The 21,663-nt window shown below is 38.1% G+C and overlaps 1 protein-coding gene across 2 annotated transcripts in view; it reads right to left on the reverse strand.

Annotated features, from left to right (window-relative positions):
* Positions 1–1,501: 1,501 nt before the first annotated feature.
* The window catches only part of SEPTIN7 (septin 7), a 104,119-nt gene continuing 83,957 nt past the window's right edge, over positions 1,502–21,663 (reverse strand). The window contains exons 8-13 of one of the 2 annotated variants that reach the window (XM_048837215.2): positions 20,379–20,430; positions 17,689–17,814; positions 10,259–10,279; positions 7,196–7,331; positions 3,089–3,228; positions 1,502–2,517 (exon numbers count right to left, since the gene is read on the reverse strand). In XM_048837215.2, the coding sequence (XP_048693172.2) occupies positions 2,478–2,517; positions 3,089–3,228; positions 7,196–7,331; positions 10,259–10,279; positions 17,689–17,814; positions 20,379–20,430 (515 nt within the window). In that variant the 3' untranslated portion in view covers positions 1,502–2,477. The remainder of the gene's footprint in view (positions 2,518–3,088; positions 3,229–7,195; positions 7,332–10,258; positions 10,280–17,688; positions 17,815–20,378; positions 20,431–21,663) is intronic. The other variant, XM_075125622.1, reaches the window with a different exon arrangement.

The following is a 21,663-nucleotide window of genomic DNA, read 5'->3' on the forward strand; positions in this document are numbered from 1 at the left end:
TGTTCAAATGTTGGAATTTCCCAGCAGCTGACAAGCTTTAAGAGCAATATTCAAACAGAGCAACAGTCAAAGTTACTAGTCCTCTATAATTCAGATTCTTTTTTTGGCAATACACGCATCAGAAGAGGCTCATATTCTACAAAGTGTGTCTTGGGGGAAAAATTGGGACAGCATGAAGAAGCTTTACATGTATTACAATACAAAGGGTCTTGCAATTCAGATTGCTTAAAGGAAAGCTACACCCATTTTGCAGAGAACAGGATTCTAAATGTTAACATTGCAAGAAGTCACCTGTCATGTTCAAAGTGAATAATAAAAATAACTCAAATTCAAATGGATTCTTGAGCCCTGTTCTGGGTGTGGCTATCTGAGTGAGTGCCACTGACACCAAGAAAGGGGGAATCCTGTCCAAAACCAAACTGGAATAAAAGGCAAAATGACTACTGGATAATACAAGTGACCTTTGTGCAAGCAATTAACATGGATAAATAAAAATGTATTAAATCAATACAATAAACTGGAAATTGGTTTACCAGTCTCATTGCTGGCTACACATGTTCATTTTCAGTAAAATGCATGGAAGTCAAATTGGAGGCAAAAGGTCAGTTGTAATTAAACCATTTGCAAATACATTTCAGTGTGTGTGTCATGAGTTTTCTAATCATTCTGGTTAAGAGGAATGCAGTAGTCAGAATGTCACATGAAAAAATACTCTTAGTGAGGCTCTGCAGCTAGCAATGGAAAACTTCTTATCCCAAATCAGGACTAAAATCAGTTCACAGTAACGTGTCTGGTTAAGCAAACTGTCTTTAGGATTCTCTTCCCTCATTAAAAAAGTCCCTTCAGGTAACAACTGTTTCCTGCAATGTAGAATAATTTGGGAAATATGCTGCCATTTTGTTTTTGTTTTTTTAAAATGTCAACACAAATCTTTCAATTCTTTTGCTTCTATAATGGCAAATAAAGCTTAGTACACTCTCCTGTGTAAAGTTCAAGCATTTTACAAGCTACATGCCACCTTTCCAGCTACCAAGTTCAGTTTTCAGTTTGACTTGCTTACATTTTTAACAAACAGAGGAGAAATCCCAGAGGCTACAACCATCTCATAGTACCATTAATAACCATGAACACTTCAAACTTCTGGATGGAGTAATGGAGACATACCCATGGAAAATATCAGAAAAGGTGTCTGAACACCTTACTGTTTTGGACCATACAAAAATGCATGAAAAGTTGGTGCCCTCTTCTGGATAAGAAGCTTTTAGTTTGCAGTTTCAGGGCACAATCTATCATGTATAGTACTCAGCAACCTAAATGTGATTTATTAGGTCAATAACCCACAGATTGAATACACTTGTCCACCCCTTAAACTGGGAACCTGATATCTAGACAGACTAAATGCAAAGTTAATTTTTATATCTAAGCATGGTTACATTGAAATATTTCCCATAGTGAGTACTTTGTTATGCAATTCCTTGAAAGCGTATCACACATCATCAGATTACATCACAACATTGTTTATTATGTGACTTTTTACAATACAAACAAAAATACAGAAATTTAGTATATGAATACAGCTAAATGCAAAATGGTGACTTTCTCAAGAGGCCATGATTCCCATTTCTAGTAAAATAAAGAAAGACTGCACACAGGTAGAAACAGGTTGGTAGTTAACTCCACAATTTTGCCTAAAAATGACCTATAAATGCATTTTCCTGCTACTTACCATAAAATGTAAAAAGGGAGTTAAAGGAAAGATTTACTCACTGGTTCCTACCATATGAAAGAAGCTACATTCTATTTAGCAGGGCCAATATATGGAAAAATATCTAAATTAAATGTTATTACAAAAATGAAGCAGTAATGAAATTCTTCTGGCTAAAGAAGTTAGTAAATGAGGATAGTATATATTTAAAGAATCCAAAACAAAGAAGGGTTGTTATAAAAAGCTTGAGGTGCACTGTAAGCCTATAAGTTTGTTTTTCCATGTGTATTTTTAAACAATGGAAGTGTCAAAAAATAGGGTCAACTGTGTTAGACTAAATTACATTATTGTATATGCTGCACTGAATGGAATTCTTGTATTATAATAGAGAAGCATAGTTTGTATCATATTATGGCAATTTATCCTCACTGAAAACCTTCCAGAGTCCTTGTATTTTGGAATATCCTGTAAACAAAAAACCACCAGAACATGATTGTACAACAGTAAAATGTTTTCTTTTGCGTTAAATGACATCTGTTTTAAAAAGAAAAAAGGAAAGGGTACTTAGAGCTGTTATTTTTCCAAGTACACAACATCCTAGACAAGTCAAGGCATCTCAATCTCCATCAAAATTAACAAAAAATTTGTCATGCTGTTAAATCCATCGTTATGGATACAACTGGTGCAAAATTGGTCAAACGGATCCAACGAACACTGATGTCCAGGCTGGCATATTGGCAACTAATACAGAACTGGTGGTCAATAGATGTATTTAAAAGATCTTCCCTTTCTTCTTGTTCTTTTCCAAGGTTCTAAGAAAATAAAAACATTTTAAAATAAAAACATTTTATGGACGAACAATTCAGCACATTGCATATTTTAAAAATATATACATAATTTTCAGCTGTCCTAGTTTAGACACAGGAAGGAATTTTCCTTGGCATACTATGCGCACAGCACTGACATAGCAATAATTTTGTCATTACACTCCTACTTCCAGGAAATGGAAGATCTGATCACTTTCAGTCAGATGTTTGTGTTCCCAGCCCTTAAATAAAAGCCGAAGAAATGTAAGTAAAATTAAATCAGCCTTCAAATTCTAATAAAGTTTTCCTACAGTGATGAATGGTACCTGTTGAGGTTAGTTGTATTTAGGAAGTACTGAACATGTGTGCCTACTATGGAAGCTAGGGTTCTCCCCGTTTCCAAAATATGTTCATATATACCAAAAAGCAGTGTGACATTTTGAGCTGGCCAAGCAAAAATTTTGATGGTCAAGCTGTGTACAGATGTATTAAGATGATCAAATTTTCTTTTAATAATTATTATTACAGAACATGTGGAACATTAGATACAAACAACTTTAGCAAAAATCCTACTTACCTGGAAGAATTCTGTTGTTCCAAAATACGCTGTTGAGTTTCCCAGTTTGCTTTCTCATCCTCAAACTGGCGGCGCTTTTCCTCTAATTCTTTGTGCTGCGCCTCCAAATTCTTTTTCATTTGCTCATGGCGTCGTTGGAGCTAAGAAATTGAGGCACAGTACATAGTCAGAAACTGCACAAACACTGCAACATTAGAAACAAGATTAGGAGTTGTACTGTACAGTGTGCCACATCAGCTACTGTAACAAAGTGAGGACCCGAGTTAGAGACCAAAACTGTTGATTCCACTCTTTACCACTTCTAACCCATCTTCCCTCCAAACTTCTTGAGCATGTGGACTCTACCTCCTGCCTTTATAATCTACAATGCTCTAATGCCTCAAAGCCACAATCCCATTATACAATCATAAAAGTGATGGGCCCTGGCACAGAGAGTTTACAAGCCAAGCAGAAGACTAGAAACAAACAACTGGAGACAACAGACAGGAGGAGCACAACGCAACAAGAGGATTAAAACAGCATTAAGCATTGATCATAGCCAACCAGCCACCTAGCCAATCACAATCAATAGAAGAGTCTCTTCAGTTTCATGCTAGATCTACAGCTTTTGAAGCAGACCACTCCCCTCCTCAGGATTTTCTGACTAATCACCTGTTCTATAATGTCTCTCTGGAGGTGGGGAAAGCATAGGGTCAAGGTGTTAAAACCTCTCTCTACTAGCTGCCATGTGGTATTTAAAAACCATGTTAAAATGTGTTAGCTAACATGCTTTAAAACACCACTTTTCCACCTAGTTTAAATAGGGCCTAATTGACTGACATCCTCTGGACACGTCACTGGCAATCGCTATTCATCTTCCCTTTCCCTCCACTCCCCTCTCAATTAAAAAGTCCACCATACTCCCCCGCATACTAACCCCACAGTACAGACTGAGCCTACACGCAAAACAGGGGTTTCTCCATCGCTGTAGAAACTCCACCTCCTCCAGTGACATTGGCTATGTCAACAAACATTTTTCCATTCACCTAGCTGTGTTTACACTGGGGACTAGGTTGGCAAAGCTATGGGTCTCAGAGGTGAGAATTTTTCACACCTCCTAGCACTGTAGCTATGTCAACCTAAATAATAAGTGTAGACCAGGCCTGACTCCCTTCACTGGTTTCCGCTCCCCTTTGATATCAGATACAAGCTTTTAATTCTTACTTTCAAAGCTGTGCACAACCCAATCTATATTTACATTGCTGCTCTGATTTTCTCCTACCCTTCACCTGCTGTCTGTGCTCCTCTCAAGCCTCCTTCCTGAATGCCCCTTGCATTTGTCTCGTCTTGCCTTCACACTTGATTTCACTTCAGAACTCCCTTCCTCTATTTGTTTGCCAAACAATCTCTCAGCATTCAATCTCACTGAAAACAGAGGTGCTTCAGAACTTCATTTAAATAAAGCATTGCAGCCTTGATCTTTAAGCTATATTATATCCCACATGCAACACTTGAACAAAGTTATGTTTGCTAATGTACTATCAACAGAGCCATCTAGAGTGCACACGCCTCTCACAATTCAAAATCTTTAAGTTAAGATATCTTTGTTGACCGAATGTAAAAGCATATCTAAGTAACATGACATGAATTCTTCCCAAACTGAAATAAAAGTTAAGGTTAAGGTTGTGTTTTGAATATGCCTATTAGGAATTAGACACGTGTGTTGTGGGCAGCTGTATGTAAAACAGAGGCCAGGAACATCTGGATATTATGGTATAGGTGGTAAAATGCAAATTGTGGTTGGTTTACATATCAATACTGATGTAACAGGTGATTTTCTTGATTTTACATGACAAGCAACCATAACTATGTTAAAAATGTTGTTGGGGGGATTTCCAGGACTATTAGCAAAAGTTAAAATGTAACTGTGATATAATAATATATGTTCTAATAAGGCCTTTGAAAGTCCAACATAGTAAAACAGACAATCTCTGCATGGCTCTCTCCTCTGAAGACTTTGTGGTGATCTGTAGGTGGGTCTGTGCTTTTATCCATGTTGAAAGTGTAACAATGTGTGAAAAGTTTAACATGAATAAAGCATACACCCCTTGTCACTCTTATGTTTGTCTCCTTTTATGTCAGCCCATGTTCTCTGTAACCCTCCAACCTCTTCCACACACGTCCAGTACAGTTTTCTTCATGCTCCAGTTCTTCTACACCCCTTCCCTCCATGACCTGTGTCCTGAAAGACATGTTTTCATGCACCAGACCCATAGCACACTCATCCTAAAGTACTCAGACATACTCCCTGAACCCAATTCAAATCTCCCTGTCTATACCCCCTCTGCTGTCTTTGAACTTGTACAACTTAATTTTGTAGATGTTTACAACTTCAAAAGGGAGCAGAACGCATACACTGGGAAGGCAATATGGTTCAAGAGAGGTTATGGAAGCAGACTTTAGTGGACTGGTTATGTAATAGAAGAGAGTTTAGGTAATGGGGGAGAGCAGCAGGGCTGGACAGTGAAGAGTAGCAGGCTATCACTGTTCACTTCTCTCCCATTGTCCCGCCTGCCTCCATGGCTCCTCCCAGAGTGACTGGCAGGGGTTCTGTTAGTGCTTCTATTATTCCAAGCTTCCTGTACGTCTGCAAAGATTTTTTTAATTTGCAGCCATGGTTGTTGCACCAGGCTCTTTTGAGAAGCTGCCTCCCTAGCAGAGCTACAAAATCCACTTGTTTGATTTGTTTTACAATTGTGCCCATAGGTCCCAACCAGGATCAGAACCCCACTGTGTTAAGAACTGTATAAACTGTAATGGCCCAGGTCTACACTACAAAGTTTTGCCAGCATAGCTGTGTCAGTAAGCTGTGTGGTTAAAAAAAAAAACATGCCCCCTAAGAGACAGATAGCTATATCGGCAAAAACATCTGTCTAGGCACAGCTTATACTGGCAAAACAGTCAGTATGCCAGTATATGCTGTGTCTCCGGGAGCTGGATTTGCTGGTATAGCTATATTGGCGAAGCCGTTGTATGACAGACTAGCCCAACCTGCTCTGAAGAGTTTACAATCCAAGACAACTGACATACAAAGGGACAAGAGAGGTGAGTCAGATTATACAATTTTTATAGAGATTTGCAATTTTTAAAAGTTACAAAACTTGAAACAGTTGCAAGCCATACCTGTCTACTCCTTAAGCTAACCATCATGAACTGGTTGATTTGTTACAGGCATTACAGGCAGAGTAGTTGAAGGATTTCAAGAAAGGGCTTTATTATTGATAACAGATTCACATTATATAGTGCATAAATTAGCTAAAGTCTAAAGCAGTGGTTCCCAAACTTTAACAGCCCACGAAGCCCTTTCACTAAATTGTGAAATCTCGTGAACCCCCCTCCTAAAAATGAATATTTCCAGGGATTTAAGTTTAAATTTCCTCCGCTCTCCATGGGGCTCCTGCTGCTGGACCCTGTTGATTGCCCTGGTCAATTGAGCTCGGGCTGCAGGTCCCGCTGACTGCTGGGGCTCAGGATGCCAGCCCCAACTGCCTGGCCCCACTCTCCCTGGGGCTTGGGCTGCCAGCTCCCCTGCTCACAGGGACAGGTCTCGGGCTGCCAGCCCCAACTCCCCGGCCCCGCTCTCCCTGGGGCTCGGACTGTCTGCCCTGCAACCGGGTGCACCTGCTGCCTCCAATGCTCGGGGTCCTCTGGCGCCATTAGTGACATTTTTGTGGCGAACCCCCGTAACGTTCTGCAAACCCCCAGGGGTTCGGGAACCCCAGTTTGGGAACCACGGGTCTAAAGTAACATTTTAGGGCATCAAAGAAAGACATGAGACTAGAAGAGAGATTTTTAGCATGCTATGATTACGGAAGTGAAATTAGGGGACGTTTAAATGTGAAAGTTACCTTGAAAATACATGCTTGCCTCCTTTATTTAAATAGTGTAACTTGGGTAATTATTAGTGAGAGTTTCATTTAAATTCTAATGTAAGGTTATATTCTTAACTATGGAGCCATGAGGGAACCTCCAGAACATGTGTATGTTACAGTGTCCTTGAGGAAAGGACTCCCTCCCCATTGGTCAGCACTGAGCATGTTATTGGCACTTAATACACATTTTGGTTACCTCAGCTTCAGAGTCCTTCAGTTTCTGAACTTTTTCTTTGACCTTCATCTCAAAGACCTGCTCCATTTCCATCTCCATTTTTTTCATTTTGGCCACATGCTCTCTTCTCTCTTCTTCCATCTGTGCCAGAGGACTCCTGCCATAAACCCAGAGCAGGTTAATCAATCTTTTTTGCAATACAAGATCACACTGAAAAGCAAGGCAAGCAAAAAAAAAAAAAAAAGGACCAATGTGTCTGCATGTGTCTTTATCTTACGTTAAATTTTCATAATTTCAGAAAACTGCATATGTTCGATCAAACCAATGTTAAACTATGAAAAGAGAATTTATTTCATAGTGTAAACATCTTACATTTTTTATATTTAAATTAAAGTTAAATATAATGCAGTCATATGTTGAGAATTCTTTACTTTCTACCTTGAACAGAACCGCTAGAGCAGTGATTCTAAACCTGTGGCCCACGGGCTGCTTTCGGCCCAAACAGCACAGAGCTGCGGCCCATGTGACATCTTCAGGGCAACAGAGGTAGTATTGGATGCAGCCCATAGTGGTAAACAGGTTGAGAACCACAGTGTTTGGGGAAAGTCAAATCATGGAAAATTCAGTAACGAAAATTCAAAAATAAAAGTGGCATTTTCCTAGTGATCTTCCAACACTACAGCCCGTCCAATCACCAAAATACTTGTGCACACAAAAATGGAAAGATGGCCTTAAACTAGAACAGAGCAAGAGAAAAAGAAAGTGTTGCAGGTAGAGAGAAACTGATTTTTCAATATTAATTTCTAAGGGAATTATCAAATAAATCTAAGTTCATAATTTCAGCTTTGTGGTAAATACAATCTTTTCCTGTGCTGATTCTTTTGAATACACAGCAATTTTGAGAGGTTTTTGAGCAGTTGGACTTCAGATATAGTTGTGAAAGTGTTATTAGCATGGGATATTTTGCTTTGTAAAATGTTCCTAATTCAAATGTTATAGTCTTCGATGTTCTGTAAAATCCAGCATAGACTCATTATATATCCCACTCATTTTACTCTTTTATGGTTAATGGTTAGATAATGTATACAGTCAGTCCCTTGAAAGAATTTTTTTTTTGGTACTCAAACATTAAGAACAACTGGAACAAATTAATTTCAGCCTGAACGTGTAAGTTTTTCAAAAACATTTGAAAAAAATGAGCTTTAACTAGCATATGGATGTAATAATGCAAACAGATGTATGTATATATTTATTATATCATCACTCTCGGATACTTACGTACACACACAAAACAAAAATGATAAACGAGCAGGGAATGTCTATCCATCTAAGATAGTCCAACCTTCATCTAAGAAAGCAAACTATTTGGAGTTGCTAGGTGTGATTACATCAAAAATAAAGTATTTGCTTTTTGTGCTTGAATGTGTTTTATGCTTTCAGAATTCTCCTAAAAGTATCTGAGGTAGAGTAAAGCATTTCTAATATGCAGTGCCCCTTTCAATTCAAAACTTGCAAGCATTCTTTTAGAAGAGGGAAACCGGGTTTAAAATGTGTAGTCAGTGCAATGGAGTGTGTGTCAAATATGTCAGAATTGTTTTGACTATTCATAGCTCATTTTATACATATAACTCAGTTATATGAAATTGCCACTAATGAAGTGAAAATGAAATGCATCCTATGAAATCAAGGCCAACTGAACAGTTTTTATATTCCATCATTTTCAAAATGTGCTTCAAAAGGTGACAATTTTAGGTATTTTTGAGATGTATCTGAACTGATTTGCAAAATTTAGAGCAGCAGACCAAATGTTAGCAGAATACTAGATTTCAAATGGAAACTGATCCTACTCTAAATGCAGGATTTACTTTTACTGCAAAGGTTGACTGTTAGCATCTGTACCTTTTGTTGATGAAAATAGCATGTAAGTTGGTGTATTGTTCGATTACAAGCCCAGTACCATAATACATAAAACTAATTTATGAGAGGAGTGTGCAACATCCGTTGTAATGTTTTAGAGAATTTGAGTAGTAGTGTTTCTGTGTAAATAAACACATTGTCAAAACATTACAAAATTTAACTTCCTGAAGACATTAACATACCTCTCTTTGAGAGAGATACAAAGTTTTAAAGTGTCAATTCTATGTAAAGAACTATTGACCTAGAGGCCTAGGTCCTACTGCCACTGAAGTCACTGCCAAGACCCCTATTGACTTCAAATGGGAACAGAACTGGCTCCCCAACAGCACCAGAACCTAAGAATTTAGATAGGTCTACCAAGTCATATTTTCAAGGAAATTATTCAGATTTCCCCCAAAATGTCAAGTTTTAGCTTTCCTGGAGAGTTTAGTAAGTTAGCAGGCTAATATCCAGTATGGAGTTCTTTACGAGTGGATCTGTACACAGTTCTCATTCTGATAAGCAATGTCTAGAGAAATCAATGAGGTTTAAGCAAGAAGGAAAAGGGAAGTGCAAGAAAGCATCAGGAACACTCCCACTCTCCCCATATAAAATAATATACATGTGTAATGTTAAGCTCTCTCTAAACCTTAGAGTTGTTATTCTATGTATACAAAAAGTAGAACCTCTGCAAGCCATTTGTATGATAAAACCATAGTCAAACGAATTTGACTACACTAACAAGTTTGCCAGTTTAACCCCTCCTTAAACAGCTGTAAATCTAGAGACAAGTTATGAAAATTCCACAAATTCTCAATAAGCACTAATATAACTATTACTCTGGAACTAATGAGAAACTGCAGAGCCAATCTGGGTGAATTACATAATTTACATATATCGTCAACCATTATAGTGCTCTTGTAGTCTTTGTTATTCTCATGGAATTTGACCAAAATCTTTCAAAAGTAAGTGGGAGTGTTCTATGAAGAATATTTGTCACTGAAAATATTTATAACTTTTAATCTAAAATGTTAGAGCAGTTTTAGAACAAAAAGCACTAAAGTAAAAACAGATGCCAGAAGCTGAACAACAGGAAAACTTAAATTTTGAAACACTTAACATTAAAGGTCTTATGTGTTTAAAGAGGTTTTGTCTGAAGTCTTTGGAAAAATTTAAACAACCACTTACATGCCTTCAACTGTGTCAAATCTAAAAAACAAAAAATACAGAGGCTTAGCATGCTTAAATAAAACCACAAAAACTAAAAAGCAGTAATTAAAAAAGCATAATTCATTATAGATTCCTAAAGCTAATTAAAATTTGTTTCCCCCCCAAAAAAAACCAAATTTTCCACAGTAAAATGAAAGACTGTTAGTTAAAGCTGGTTATGTTTATTTCAAAACTCAGTTAGTAAATCACTACACCATGTAAATATTAATGCAGATTTGATGTGCAGAGATATTTCAAAGACAGTTTTTACCTACAGTGGTGTGACTAAAGTACGCATGCTTTTAAAGTGATTTTACATATTTTAGTGACATTAACTTAACTACTTGCTCTAAGTAAGCTTTCTGAAATCAAACCAATCCATCTCTAGGCTTATTTGCCTTATAAAATTTGTCACCTAATGAAGGTCATTATATTCAAAGTGAATGATGGATGTTATATTTAAAGAGAAAGACTGTTCAGGTGCTATAGAAACAGCACTTAACTTTACTGGCCAGCAGAGGTCTCACAGGAGGCTATGCTCAACAGCACTAAAAAGCATACAATGTAATTAAGTTTACATGGAGTATGGCATCTTAATTTGAGCTTGTGTTGTGTTAGCATCTCACTGACAGTAGTAAAATCAGAAGAAAAGATCAGCCTTCAGGAACTGGTATTTTTACATTAAATAATTTGCAACAAAGTATGAAGCCATTCATACTATTAGGACTGCTCCCTAGGATTTCCTGTTCTGTCTATAGGAAGCGTAGAATCTTGAGTGTGTGGCAAGGTTATTAACATCCTAGGAACATAGTCAAAAGGAGTTAGAAGCAGTCTATGCTAAGAAGCAGTTAAAAGGATCTACACGTTGCATATTTTGTTACTCTGTGTGACAGTTTATTGAACATATCTGCAGCCAGATAAGGCTTATCTTTATGTCATTGATACAAATAAATACCTTTTGATAATAAAAACATGGTTTATTTTTAACCTCACTGAAAATGTTTATTTCACATCAAAAAGTGAATATAGGACTTCTCAAATTAAGAATTTTTGGTTTCAATTTTAATACATGCCACACAGTGCACGTGTACAGTTACACTATTTGCATAGTGTGAAGAGACAAGTTATCCATATACCTGAAGGTTACCCTTTGACATAATATTTTTTAGAGATGGGATGATGTTGAAAATGTGAAGGAATCAGACACTAAACCTAAAATACAAAAAGGCTACGTAATCATGGAAAAAACATGCTTTGGATTTCTCTTAAGCTAATGTGTTATTTGTAGAACAGCTGATTATAATATCAGCCAAGCAAGGAAGGAATTCAAGCGAGTCAAAAGGCAAGAAAAATTGTTTTGTTTTGGTGCATTTGGACAATACAGAATATATCTTGTAGCACACATTACTAATTCTGTTTTCATAGTCAATCACTGTATTTTGTTCAAAAAAATGAACTAACATTTTTACTCAAGGAACAGAGCTGCAAAGGTTAATTAATATGTTGATATTACCACCAGGAGCAGGCAGAGAGAGAGAGAGAGAGAGAGAGAGAGAAAATATATATATATATAGAGAGAGAGTGTGTGTGTCCCCAACAAACAACATTTAATACAAAATGTTTGACATCTGCTAACAGAGTAAGAAGTTAGTGTGCAATATGGATACAGAACATGCATTTTGGTGAGCTAGTAAAATGCAAGAGAAAATGGACAAACAAAATGTTGCAAATCCACTCTCTTTCTCTTGGAGCACATTTAAATGTTTTTGGACAAACCTGTCTACCTAAAACAGAGCCCGAATCAGATGCTAACTACATTCCCACCTTACCAGGCTCAATCATGGCAACTTAGACAATGGTTTCCCTCCTGTCAAAGGCTGCATTCGCAGACACCTGCACATTTACCTGACATAGCATGTTAAAGAGTGCAGGGAATGCCATGTGGAAACTTTGCAAAGCATGCCAACTGACATCTCCTTGACCCAGGCCAGGAGTTAGCCATGCTGTAGTTGAGAGAGCATTAAGTCTCAATGGATGGGCAACCTGAGGCTTCGTATGCTTCCTGGACACAGGACCTGATAATTTGGTCAGGACAAAAATCCCTTCCAGTGCATCACAGTCTGGGTCAGGTCACCCTATTGGAGATGCCTAAATTCACGAATGCCCTAATGTAAACCAATTATGGACCACATGGGAGTCTGGAGGCATTACTGGGCCCTGCTGACGGTGATCTTGATTTTAACAGAGGAATTGTTAGCACTTGGGCAAGCATCAGCAGGTCTGTATGCCTATCATCTTGCCCAATCAGAGCAATTAACACTAAAAACGTCTTATGGAGAGCAGTTTTTTTTCTTTCAGACCCTCCATATGAGGGGGAGGAAATGATAAAGCCATTGAAACGTGTATGGTACACACAACATTAATAGGTCTAGGTACCTGCTCCCCAAAACAGGAAACTTAATTTTGTTTTGGACAAGTCTACAGTGAGGATTCCCCAATTCTTGAAGAATCTGCTGGAATACATCAACTCTCTCCTGGAAGAATCCAATTGGCTTAACCAACCGTATTTTAACCAGAAGTACCATCTGTACTTTAAGATGATCTGATTAAATTTCTTGTGCCACCCTGGTGGTTCAAGTATACAACTACCACTATGCCATCATATTTAGGATGGGCTTTTCCCAAATGTGTCCTCTGAATGCTAAATTGGCTAATCAGATGGCCCACAGTTTCCTGGGTGTTTATGTGAACTTTAATTTCCCTTGTGGACTAAGTTCTTTGAGCTGGGAAGGCATCTATATGAGTGCCCCACCCTGGCAGACTTGAATACATATGAGTTCTGGAGATGGAATTAGGGTGCTTTTATGACTCTATATGGTTCTCTTCAATCTAGTGAATCTAACAAGTGTTTCCCATACCACTTGGGTGCCTGGTGCTGAGAGTATGCCCAAGCGAACCAGCTGTCCAAGAAATCACCACCAAATTTTGGAAGCCTGCTGCCGTGACCATCTATATAAATGGGTACAGCAGCCCTCCAAAGTGTGTAACTATTATTTCTGTTTCTATCTACCTATCTATATAAATGAAATGAGAACACATGCTAGCCTTAGGATAGAGGCCAGGCCAAATTGACAGCTGTCAAATATGACCCATAGGTACTTTTGATGTCATGCTCCATTGATGTCAGTAAATCTCTGATTAATCACTAGCAAGGTGAATGCAAGGTTTCTGAAGTTTTATGAATGGGCTCACCCACTTCAAGTCCTTCCCTAGACAGCCACAAAAGTTCTGAAGTAAGCCAGAACCACAAACTCTAGGTGTCAGACACTTTGCAGAAAGAAGGGACTGCTTTTGTCGGTCACAGCACAAGAAAAATGGCTCAAGCATTGCCTCAGTCCACTCCTGCCTCTATCTTCACAGGTGAGCTATTATCCCACCCTTAGGAAATCTGAAAGGTTGGTTTTGTCTGTCACAGCCCCAGAAATCACATCAGCCACAGAGAATAGAGGTTTCTTGGTGAGAGCAAAAATAAGTCTAAGACTCCTGAGGGGAGGCACAAATGAAGTGTATTTGTTTTCTTTCCCCCCTTTCTATGAAAGAATACACATGGCAGCCAGATGTGGCTACAGAGATCATCTTCCTATATGTTGCTCTAAATCTGGCAGGAATCAAAACTAGAAAAGCACAGTGAGGCAGCTCTAGAGTGGGAGAATGTGGGTGGTGACCGGTTATCCTGCCTGTGAGAATGAGCAAGGAATCCAATGTCTGTGCTGTCAGAGTCAAACAGGAGTTATGCTGTAAACCCAAGTAGCTCCAGAAAGTTAATCTGCATTAAACAGCTGTGTTGCATTAATTACATTCTTTTCAAATCAATCCCTTGGAATGTATGGTTACTGCTCTAACCTACAAATCTATACATCTTGTACTCTTACTGATGACTGTCCATAATTCTAAAAGTGCCCCAAAATAAAGGAAAATACTCTATTAAACTGTTACTGAAGTGTACAGTTTCATAAAAACCGTATATAATTTGACTCCATTCTCTTTGCTCTTCTTTTCCTTTATTAAAGAGTTATTGGATACAAATATAGACCCTTAAAGATGGTCAGTGTTTCAATTTGTAGCATGACAATACTTATAACACAGATGCTGTGGCTCAAAAGTTCATATGGTTGAGGCAACTGTTCAGTGAGAACAGTGACAACCGATTTTTAATTAATATAAAAATCTGAAATGTTTGTGTTTTTCAAAAAAGGGCAAGGTAAGAATTTACAACAGGAGCAAACAATTTGACGCGAAGTAGTGGTGTGTGTGTACTTATAAGATACTGGAGAGGTAGGAGGCAAAACGACAGTAAGCAAACTCAGTTTTCTCTATTTGAAAAAGGAGGCAGGAATCTGAGTGAGACTAAAACTTAATAAGGAAGGAACTGGGGTGCTGAAAGGTTATGGGCCTCTAGTCTAGGATCTGGGTTCAATCATTAGTTCTTTCAAAATCTGCAAGAAAATCTTTTTGGTTGTCTCCAAGGACTGACTCAGATATTTGTACATAACAGTAGCTCCATGATGAATGGAACTGAGGGCTCAAGCTGCCAACTAGCATATAAATTTACTCTCTATTTACCTCAGCTATGCACTAATGAAGTGCTATGATTCTTAACAGAATCCTAAACTGAAGAGATTTGCTACAGAGAAATATGTTCCGAAGGGCATCTTTTACTTTAATAAATACATCCAGCCCCAAAGGCCAAACCAGGTGGGACTGTAGTAAAGTTACTGGGATGGTTTTGGTGGCAGGAGGTAAGATAATGAGCTATGCTTCTGAAAGAGAAGACCACAACATCAGTACTAATCGAGACACTCATGAGAACTAAAAGCATAAGCAACACTTGCTCTGAATACAAAAGTCTAAGTGATAAATAAGGCTATGTTTTAGTCATGGGTATTTTTAGTAAAAGTCATGGACAGGTCATGGGCAGTAAACAAAAATTCACGGCCTGCGACCAGCCCATGACTTGTTACTATATACCCCTGACCAAAACTTGGGTGCTGGGGGGTGCGTGTGTGCGTGCACCTGGGACCCCTGCTGCTTCTGGGAGGGAGGGGGCAGCTGGCAGGCTCCTTACCTGGCTTTGTGCGGTTCCCAGAAGCAGCTGGCACGTCCCCCCGGAGATAAGCGCTGCCCAGAGCCATCACCCCATCCCGTACCCCAACCCCCTGCCTCAGCCCTGAGCCCCCTCCCACACTCAAACTCCTGCTGCTGCTGGGGGTGGTGGCCTGAGCCTGCCCCAGCCGCACCTGCCACTGTAGAAGTCCTGGAAAGTCACGGAATCCGCAACAGACTCGCAGCCTTAGTGATAAATGATAAGTGCAGGAAACGTAACATTGGTTTTGGAACCTCTGAATATTGTACACAAAATAGGTAGCAAGCAGCACACAAAGAAGTTTTCAATATTAAGAACAAAGAATGCAATTGTATATTGCATTTTAAGGATTTACAGTGTTCGGACTACATAACATATGGAGAGAGTTTGGGTTTGGAGGCACGGACAAGTAGAAATCTGCCGATGAGGGACAAAATTGAAGTAAGGGTAAAGGTGTGAGATCAACAAAAGTAAAACTTTGGAAGTCAAAGCACATGCAGTGTTTTTCCCTTACTTGACCCTTATTGTAAAAGCAATGGTATTAACTCCAAAATTACGTAACAAAATAAGTGTGATCAGTTTCTTTTGTTTTTGTTGCAACTTTACATGTCATCCACAATCTAAGGAGCTTTATAAATCCCATGGAGAAGGCAGAACTTATCAGTCCACGATATTATTACCACTTCAAAGAGAAAGCACCCTCAAGGTTTTGCACTTAACTATATTCTTTTCTCCTCTCACCCTGCTACATGCCCAATTCAAATATCCAATCAAACTTTTACATCTCTCCCTTCTTCCCCAATTCTCTTCATAATCACTCTACCCCATGAGGTATTTTCTCACTAAAATTACCTGAGGGATCTGAGGGATGAGAAGAGGAGGTATTATTGGACTCTTGCCTGCTCAATCAACCATGCTATGCTATTGTCAGCAATGCAGACAAACTTTAAAAAGAAATTTTAAATCTCTCTCTGTGAGCACTCAAGAGCCTCAAAGGATGTGGAGCAGGACGTTGTGACAACAGGTTGGGCAAGGTGAGAAACTGTTGTGTGTGTAACAACGTGACTAGTCAAAGTACAGATATGGTTCTACTTTGGAATTCTCTTCACTCCAAAATTTTACTGTGTTTGAACTTGGTTGTGAAAAGCTGATTTGGTGACATGATTCTATTACATGGCAGTCAATGTAGCAGGGGGCACAAGTTTAGCATTGTGCCAGCTAACTCATTCCTTCAGAACCATATTCAAACAGTAAAAATTTTAGTGTGGACAAGCCCTTAGTGTGAAATAGCCATACAAATCAGATTGCGACCTGCCCCTGCCAGAGATCAGGGATACCCCTCGCTGAGAAATAGCTGTACAATTGCGAGACAGTCACTGTATAGCACCCCTGCACTCGGATACTATATTGGAATGCTATTCTCAGTCTATCAAGGAAATAATTATACCATTCATGACTAACTTGCCTCAAGAATAATTTTTTAAAACAAATACCTGAAATAATTTACACTAGCTCCCTCAGACACATTATGTCTTCACTATTACATAGATGAATATACAAAATTTTAAAATGTATACTGATATCTAACAATTCTTGAAAATAGTCAACTTATTTGTTATATAAACAGAATAGGAAGAATAAACAAAATTTATATTTTATGCTTCCATAATTTAAAATTAACTAGAATAGCATGCAAAGTGCAACCATAAAAGGGACCAAAGTTTTTAGTTCTTTGTTCCTGCACCAGCTGGGGTTGAAATACTGCCCTAGCAGCTTCCCTCTCACAAAGGTATGGAGATGGAAAGATTGCTGTGTGTTACTAACAAGCTTTCTACCACGATGAGAGGCTTTGAAAAATACTGAGCAGAGTCCACTGAAGATGGGGAAGAGAATGTGTGATTTTATTCTTAAAGTTACTAAACACAAAGATAATTAAATCCACTCTTCCGCAAAAACAAAGCACTGAGCAGCACCATCAGCAAGAGAAACCACAAAAGCCAAGAACAAGTTGTGCCCAGAAATAGAAACCTTGATGTCCAAAAACTCTCAAATGATTAATGTGCTTTGAAGAATCACAATGAACATTAAACTTCTTGCTTGTTTACACACAGCAGTTGTATAGGTTTAGCAAACATGTTGACTAAATAATTTTAGTGCTCTATTGTGTTTAGATGAGGCCTTCATAACTTGAGGTAAATGACTGAAATTAAGTAGAAAATATAGAATGGTGACATCAAATGTTGATACAAATTTAACAAGCACTTACTTAGTTAGCTGCCCTTTGTTTTTGTTGTTGTCAACTCCATTGTACGTAACAGCTGCCAGTTTTCTGCTCCTGTAGTTCTCATAGTGTACGTTGTTAGTGACATCCTTCAGGTCCTGCATGTGAGTTCTGTCAATAGAAGTACAGGCTATCAGCAGAGTTCATTCTTCATGAATATCAAACATGATCTGAAAATCAGATTAGATCACCTTCATTTTGCAGATTTAATAATCCAATCAAATTTATTCTGTCCTATCGAAACAATGAGAATTGGAGAACTTTTTTTTTTTTAATATTCTTGTTCATGGGAGCAACAATATAAATGCCTTCATTTCAAACTTAATGAATGATGGTAGGGTCACAGAAAGGACAGCATATTTTGCACAGAATAGCATTTCAAAATCGAGAGCTTACTTACCTTGTAAAGTAACTAGAGTTCTTCGAAATGCATCACCTGATGGGTGCTCCAGTTCTGGTGTGCCTGTGCCTTTGAATATAGATTTTTGATAGCAGAGATTTTGGGCCAGCAGCAGCAGTTTGGGTGTGTGGTAGGGTGCTCAGGGCTAGGGGTAGGGGATGCTTACCTTGGGGTGGGGGACTCCCACTAGCATGGTCCTGCAGCTCCTAGGCAGTGGAGGGGTCGGGGAGGCTCCGCCGTGAGCTACCCACAGGCTCCGCCCCTGCAGCTCCCATTGGCTGCGGTTCTGTGGGGAGCACGAGGATGTGTGGGGCACATGTGCAGGCTGGACACTTCTACCAAAAATCTCCAATCAAAGGCTCTGGCACACCTGAAGTGGAGCACCCACAGGAACACTACTCCAAGAACTGCAGCATTCCAAACGTTAATATTACAAGTTTTACAAATATAATATATTTTGTAGGTGAACTTGTAAATGAGGAGGACCAATATGAAATATAGCTCTATAGTCTTGTAATAATGCTGCATTAGACCCATCTAAACATTTGTCAGGCAATAAGTTAGAGTTCCAAGCACAAACTTGACTTGAGCTTCCACATTTCAAGCTTAGAAGTAGTACTTGTTGTGTGTCCAAGGTAAAGGTCAAGTACCAACTATCCACAATATCCATTCAGCAGCTCAAAGAAAATCCTCTGGAGTGAAGCTAAGCTGCCAAACAGGAATTGTTACAAGAGATTGGGAAATAAATCTAAAATTGCCCATGATAAAAAAGGCAGAGAGACTCAATCACCTTTTAACACAGGGAATACATCAAATCCTACTTTGGAAAACACCCATCCTGGAACTAGGACACTAAATGCCTAGACAGTATTACATCAGTACAAACAGAACTTCAATTGTCTGTTGGTTTATCAATTTTCAGGAAAAAAATAACCACACACAGAGTGGGCAGGCAATACATCAACATTACCACTTGCTCAGGATTTGTTTAAACAAAATTATGCCCAAGACTATGTCGACGTACGTTACATACAATAAAAAAAACAAAAACAAAAACAAAAAAACCACACCCCACAGGAATTAGAAAAAACTACCTAGTCCAGCCCTCTCCATTACAAGATCTTTGTGTTAAATGTAGCTAATACTTTGCAGAGCCTTTTTGAGTCAATCCCTTTACATATCTTCCATTATTTCCCCTGAAAATTTTATAATCAGTCTTTGGTTTACTGTCAAGTCTAACTTTTCCTTTGCTCAACTTCATGCTAATTAAACTTTGTTCTTCTAGGACAGCATGGTTGAATTTGTATTGTACTGGGTTTTGTTGGGTTAGAAGAAATTTGGGAGTGGCCTACTTTTTTTTAAATTATTCCTTGTCATATTGCATGACTAAGGTTTTACTTTGGAACAAAGGACTAATATGTTAAAAAGCAACCAGTTTATTCCACAAGTACTCTCTGTAGTAAGACAGTATAGAAGTATTAAGCAATTATCAAACTCTTGTTCAAGACTAACTTACTATGGTTCAAAGTCTGCCCTCACACACATCCACAATTTCTAGTAACTTCAGCAGGAGTTGCATATTTTGAGTCACAGGTGACAGAACTTAGGCCTTGTACTTTAATTGGAAAAAAACCGGAAAAGCAATAGAAAAGCTTGCTTTTAATCCAAATTTCCCTTACTGCCATTCTTTCCCATAGGCTTGTTACATTTTAGCAAACTTTTAAAAAGTTGAAAGGTATTATTGTACTAAGAGGGCTTCTATTTTGTCCCTCTGCATTTCTGTTTTCATTTCCTGCATATTTCACTGTCATTGATGTTACGACAGAAACAAGGTTATTGGTCCAGCAAGTTCTAATCCACACTATTTAATGACAGGAGCACTAGCTGCTCAATCTTGACCTATTCAAATAATCTTATAAATATTTAAGGGACAAAGACAAAACTTCCATTGCCAATTAGAGAGGAAAAAATATATTCTGGAGGCTGTGTCAGATAGCCGCATTTCATTGATTGTGATTGATGAACAAGTTATGACATGTTATGAGACTATTATTCTTGTATAATGAAGCAAGAGGTCTTGGAATTATAAAGTAAATATTCTGCACTTTTACTTGAAGCAGAAAGCAGATCAATATTCAACATTTGCAGAGGAGTGAAAGATGTCCTTAAAAAAGGACATACAATATAAGGAGGTAGAGAACATAAGTTTCCTTCTCTTATATTCAACTCAACTCCTTTCACAATAGGTGTGCAATGTTCCACATAAACTACTTACCTTATCAACATGTTCCTTAGAATTGTGAAGTCACAGTGTTCACCATTTTCAACTGTGGGGAAGAAAGTAAACTGTAAGTTAAGACAGTGTAACTAAAACTTGTGCCATACATAAGGTAGAGGGAGATGTTGAGATTGAATATATTTGAGTATTAATGTTTTCCTATGTATAAACCTCCTGTTTCTCTACAGTGCCCCCATATTTTTTTCCCAGAGCGAATTTTATACTTTTCATTCCAGATTACATAAAAAAGCTTAACAGACACATATGCAAAACATATCACTCAACCTACCACTGAAATGTAGTAGTTGTTGGACAGTACATAACATTTCAAAAGCTCAGGGAAGAGAGTGAAGAATAATTTCCAAATGAAACAGGTAAATTTAAAGTGACACCAAATTTTTAAAAAGTGTGTTAATTTTTTCAACTATATTGTTACAAATAGCATCTAAGATTACTATAACAAAGATGAGAGTTCTAAATTTTAGTGTACACTCAATGAAACTAACTAAATAATGGCTTCCTCTACATGGCGAAGTCTCCCAACTTGTGTAAGTCTCAGTGCAACAGAGAGAAAAACATTTAAGATATATCATAAGAAAATATGATTGTAAAATAAACTGGTAGGGTAATTCAGGGACAAATGTAGTACTTTAAATTACACTTAAAAAGCTGATTAGATTTCAAGTTGACAGTGTCTCCATGCAACTAGAAAGCAATAATCCCAATTGCATTTAATCACGATTCTGGAACAGACATCCACATATATGTTTGCAAAGAGCCACTGAACTCTATACTATGTATCTGAGACAAATTCCATATAGGATATATTATAAATTTTGGATTGCCATGTTACCACATAAAAATACAAAATCAATTTTACAAGTGAAGTGACATCAAATTTGGTACCAGGTAAATTCTACCAATTGAACAGATACAGTAGTTAATTTTTGGAAGCTAAAATACCTGAACTTCATAGTACTGGAAGCAGACACAAATGAACAGTTTTATTCATCACTTTTAAAATATTTACATACGAGTAAAGGTATTTGAACAATCCAGGAACTTTAAGACTATATGTTGACTTCGCCAGAGAGCAAGGGTAAGGCAATCAGCACATAACTGACTAAACTCATTTTCCTAGTCCCCAGTGTCCTGATTTGCCAACTTCTTCCCCAAATAAGGCTCCAACACATCAAGCCAGGTGCCATCACACCCACCAAGTTAGCTCTCCTGAGAACAAAGTCTACCAGGATCAGGAAAATCCTGTTTTTAAAATATTGGG

This window comes from Caretta caretta, chromosome 2, assembly GCF_965140235.1.
Source record: "Caretta caretta isolate rCarCar2 chromosome 2, rCarCar1.hap1, whole genome shotgun sequence".
NCBI classification, from domain to species: Eukaryota; Metazoa; Chordata; order Testudines; family Cheloniidae; genus Caretta; species Caretta caretta.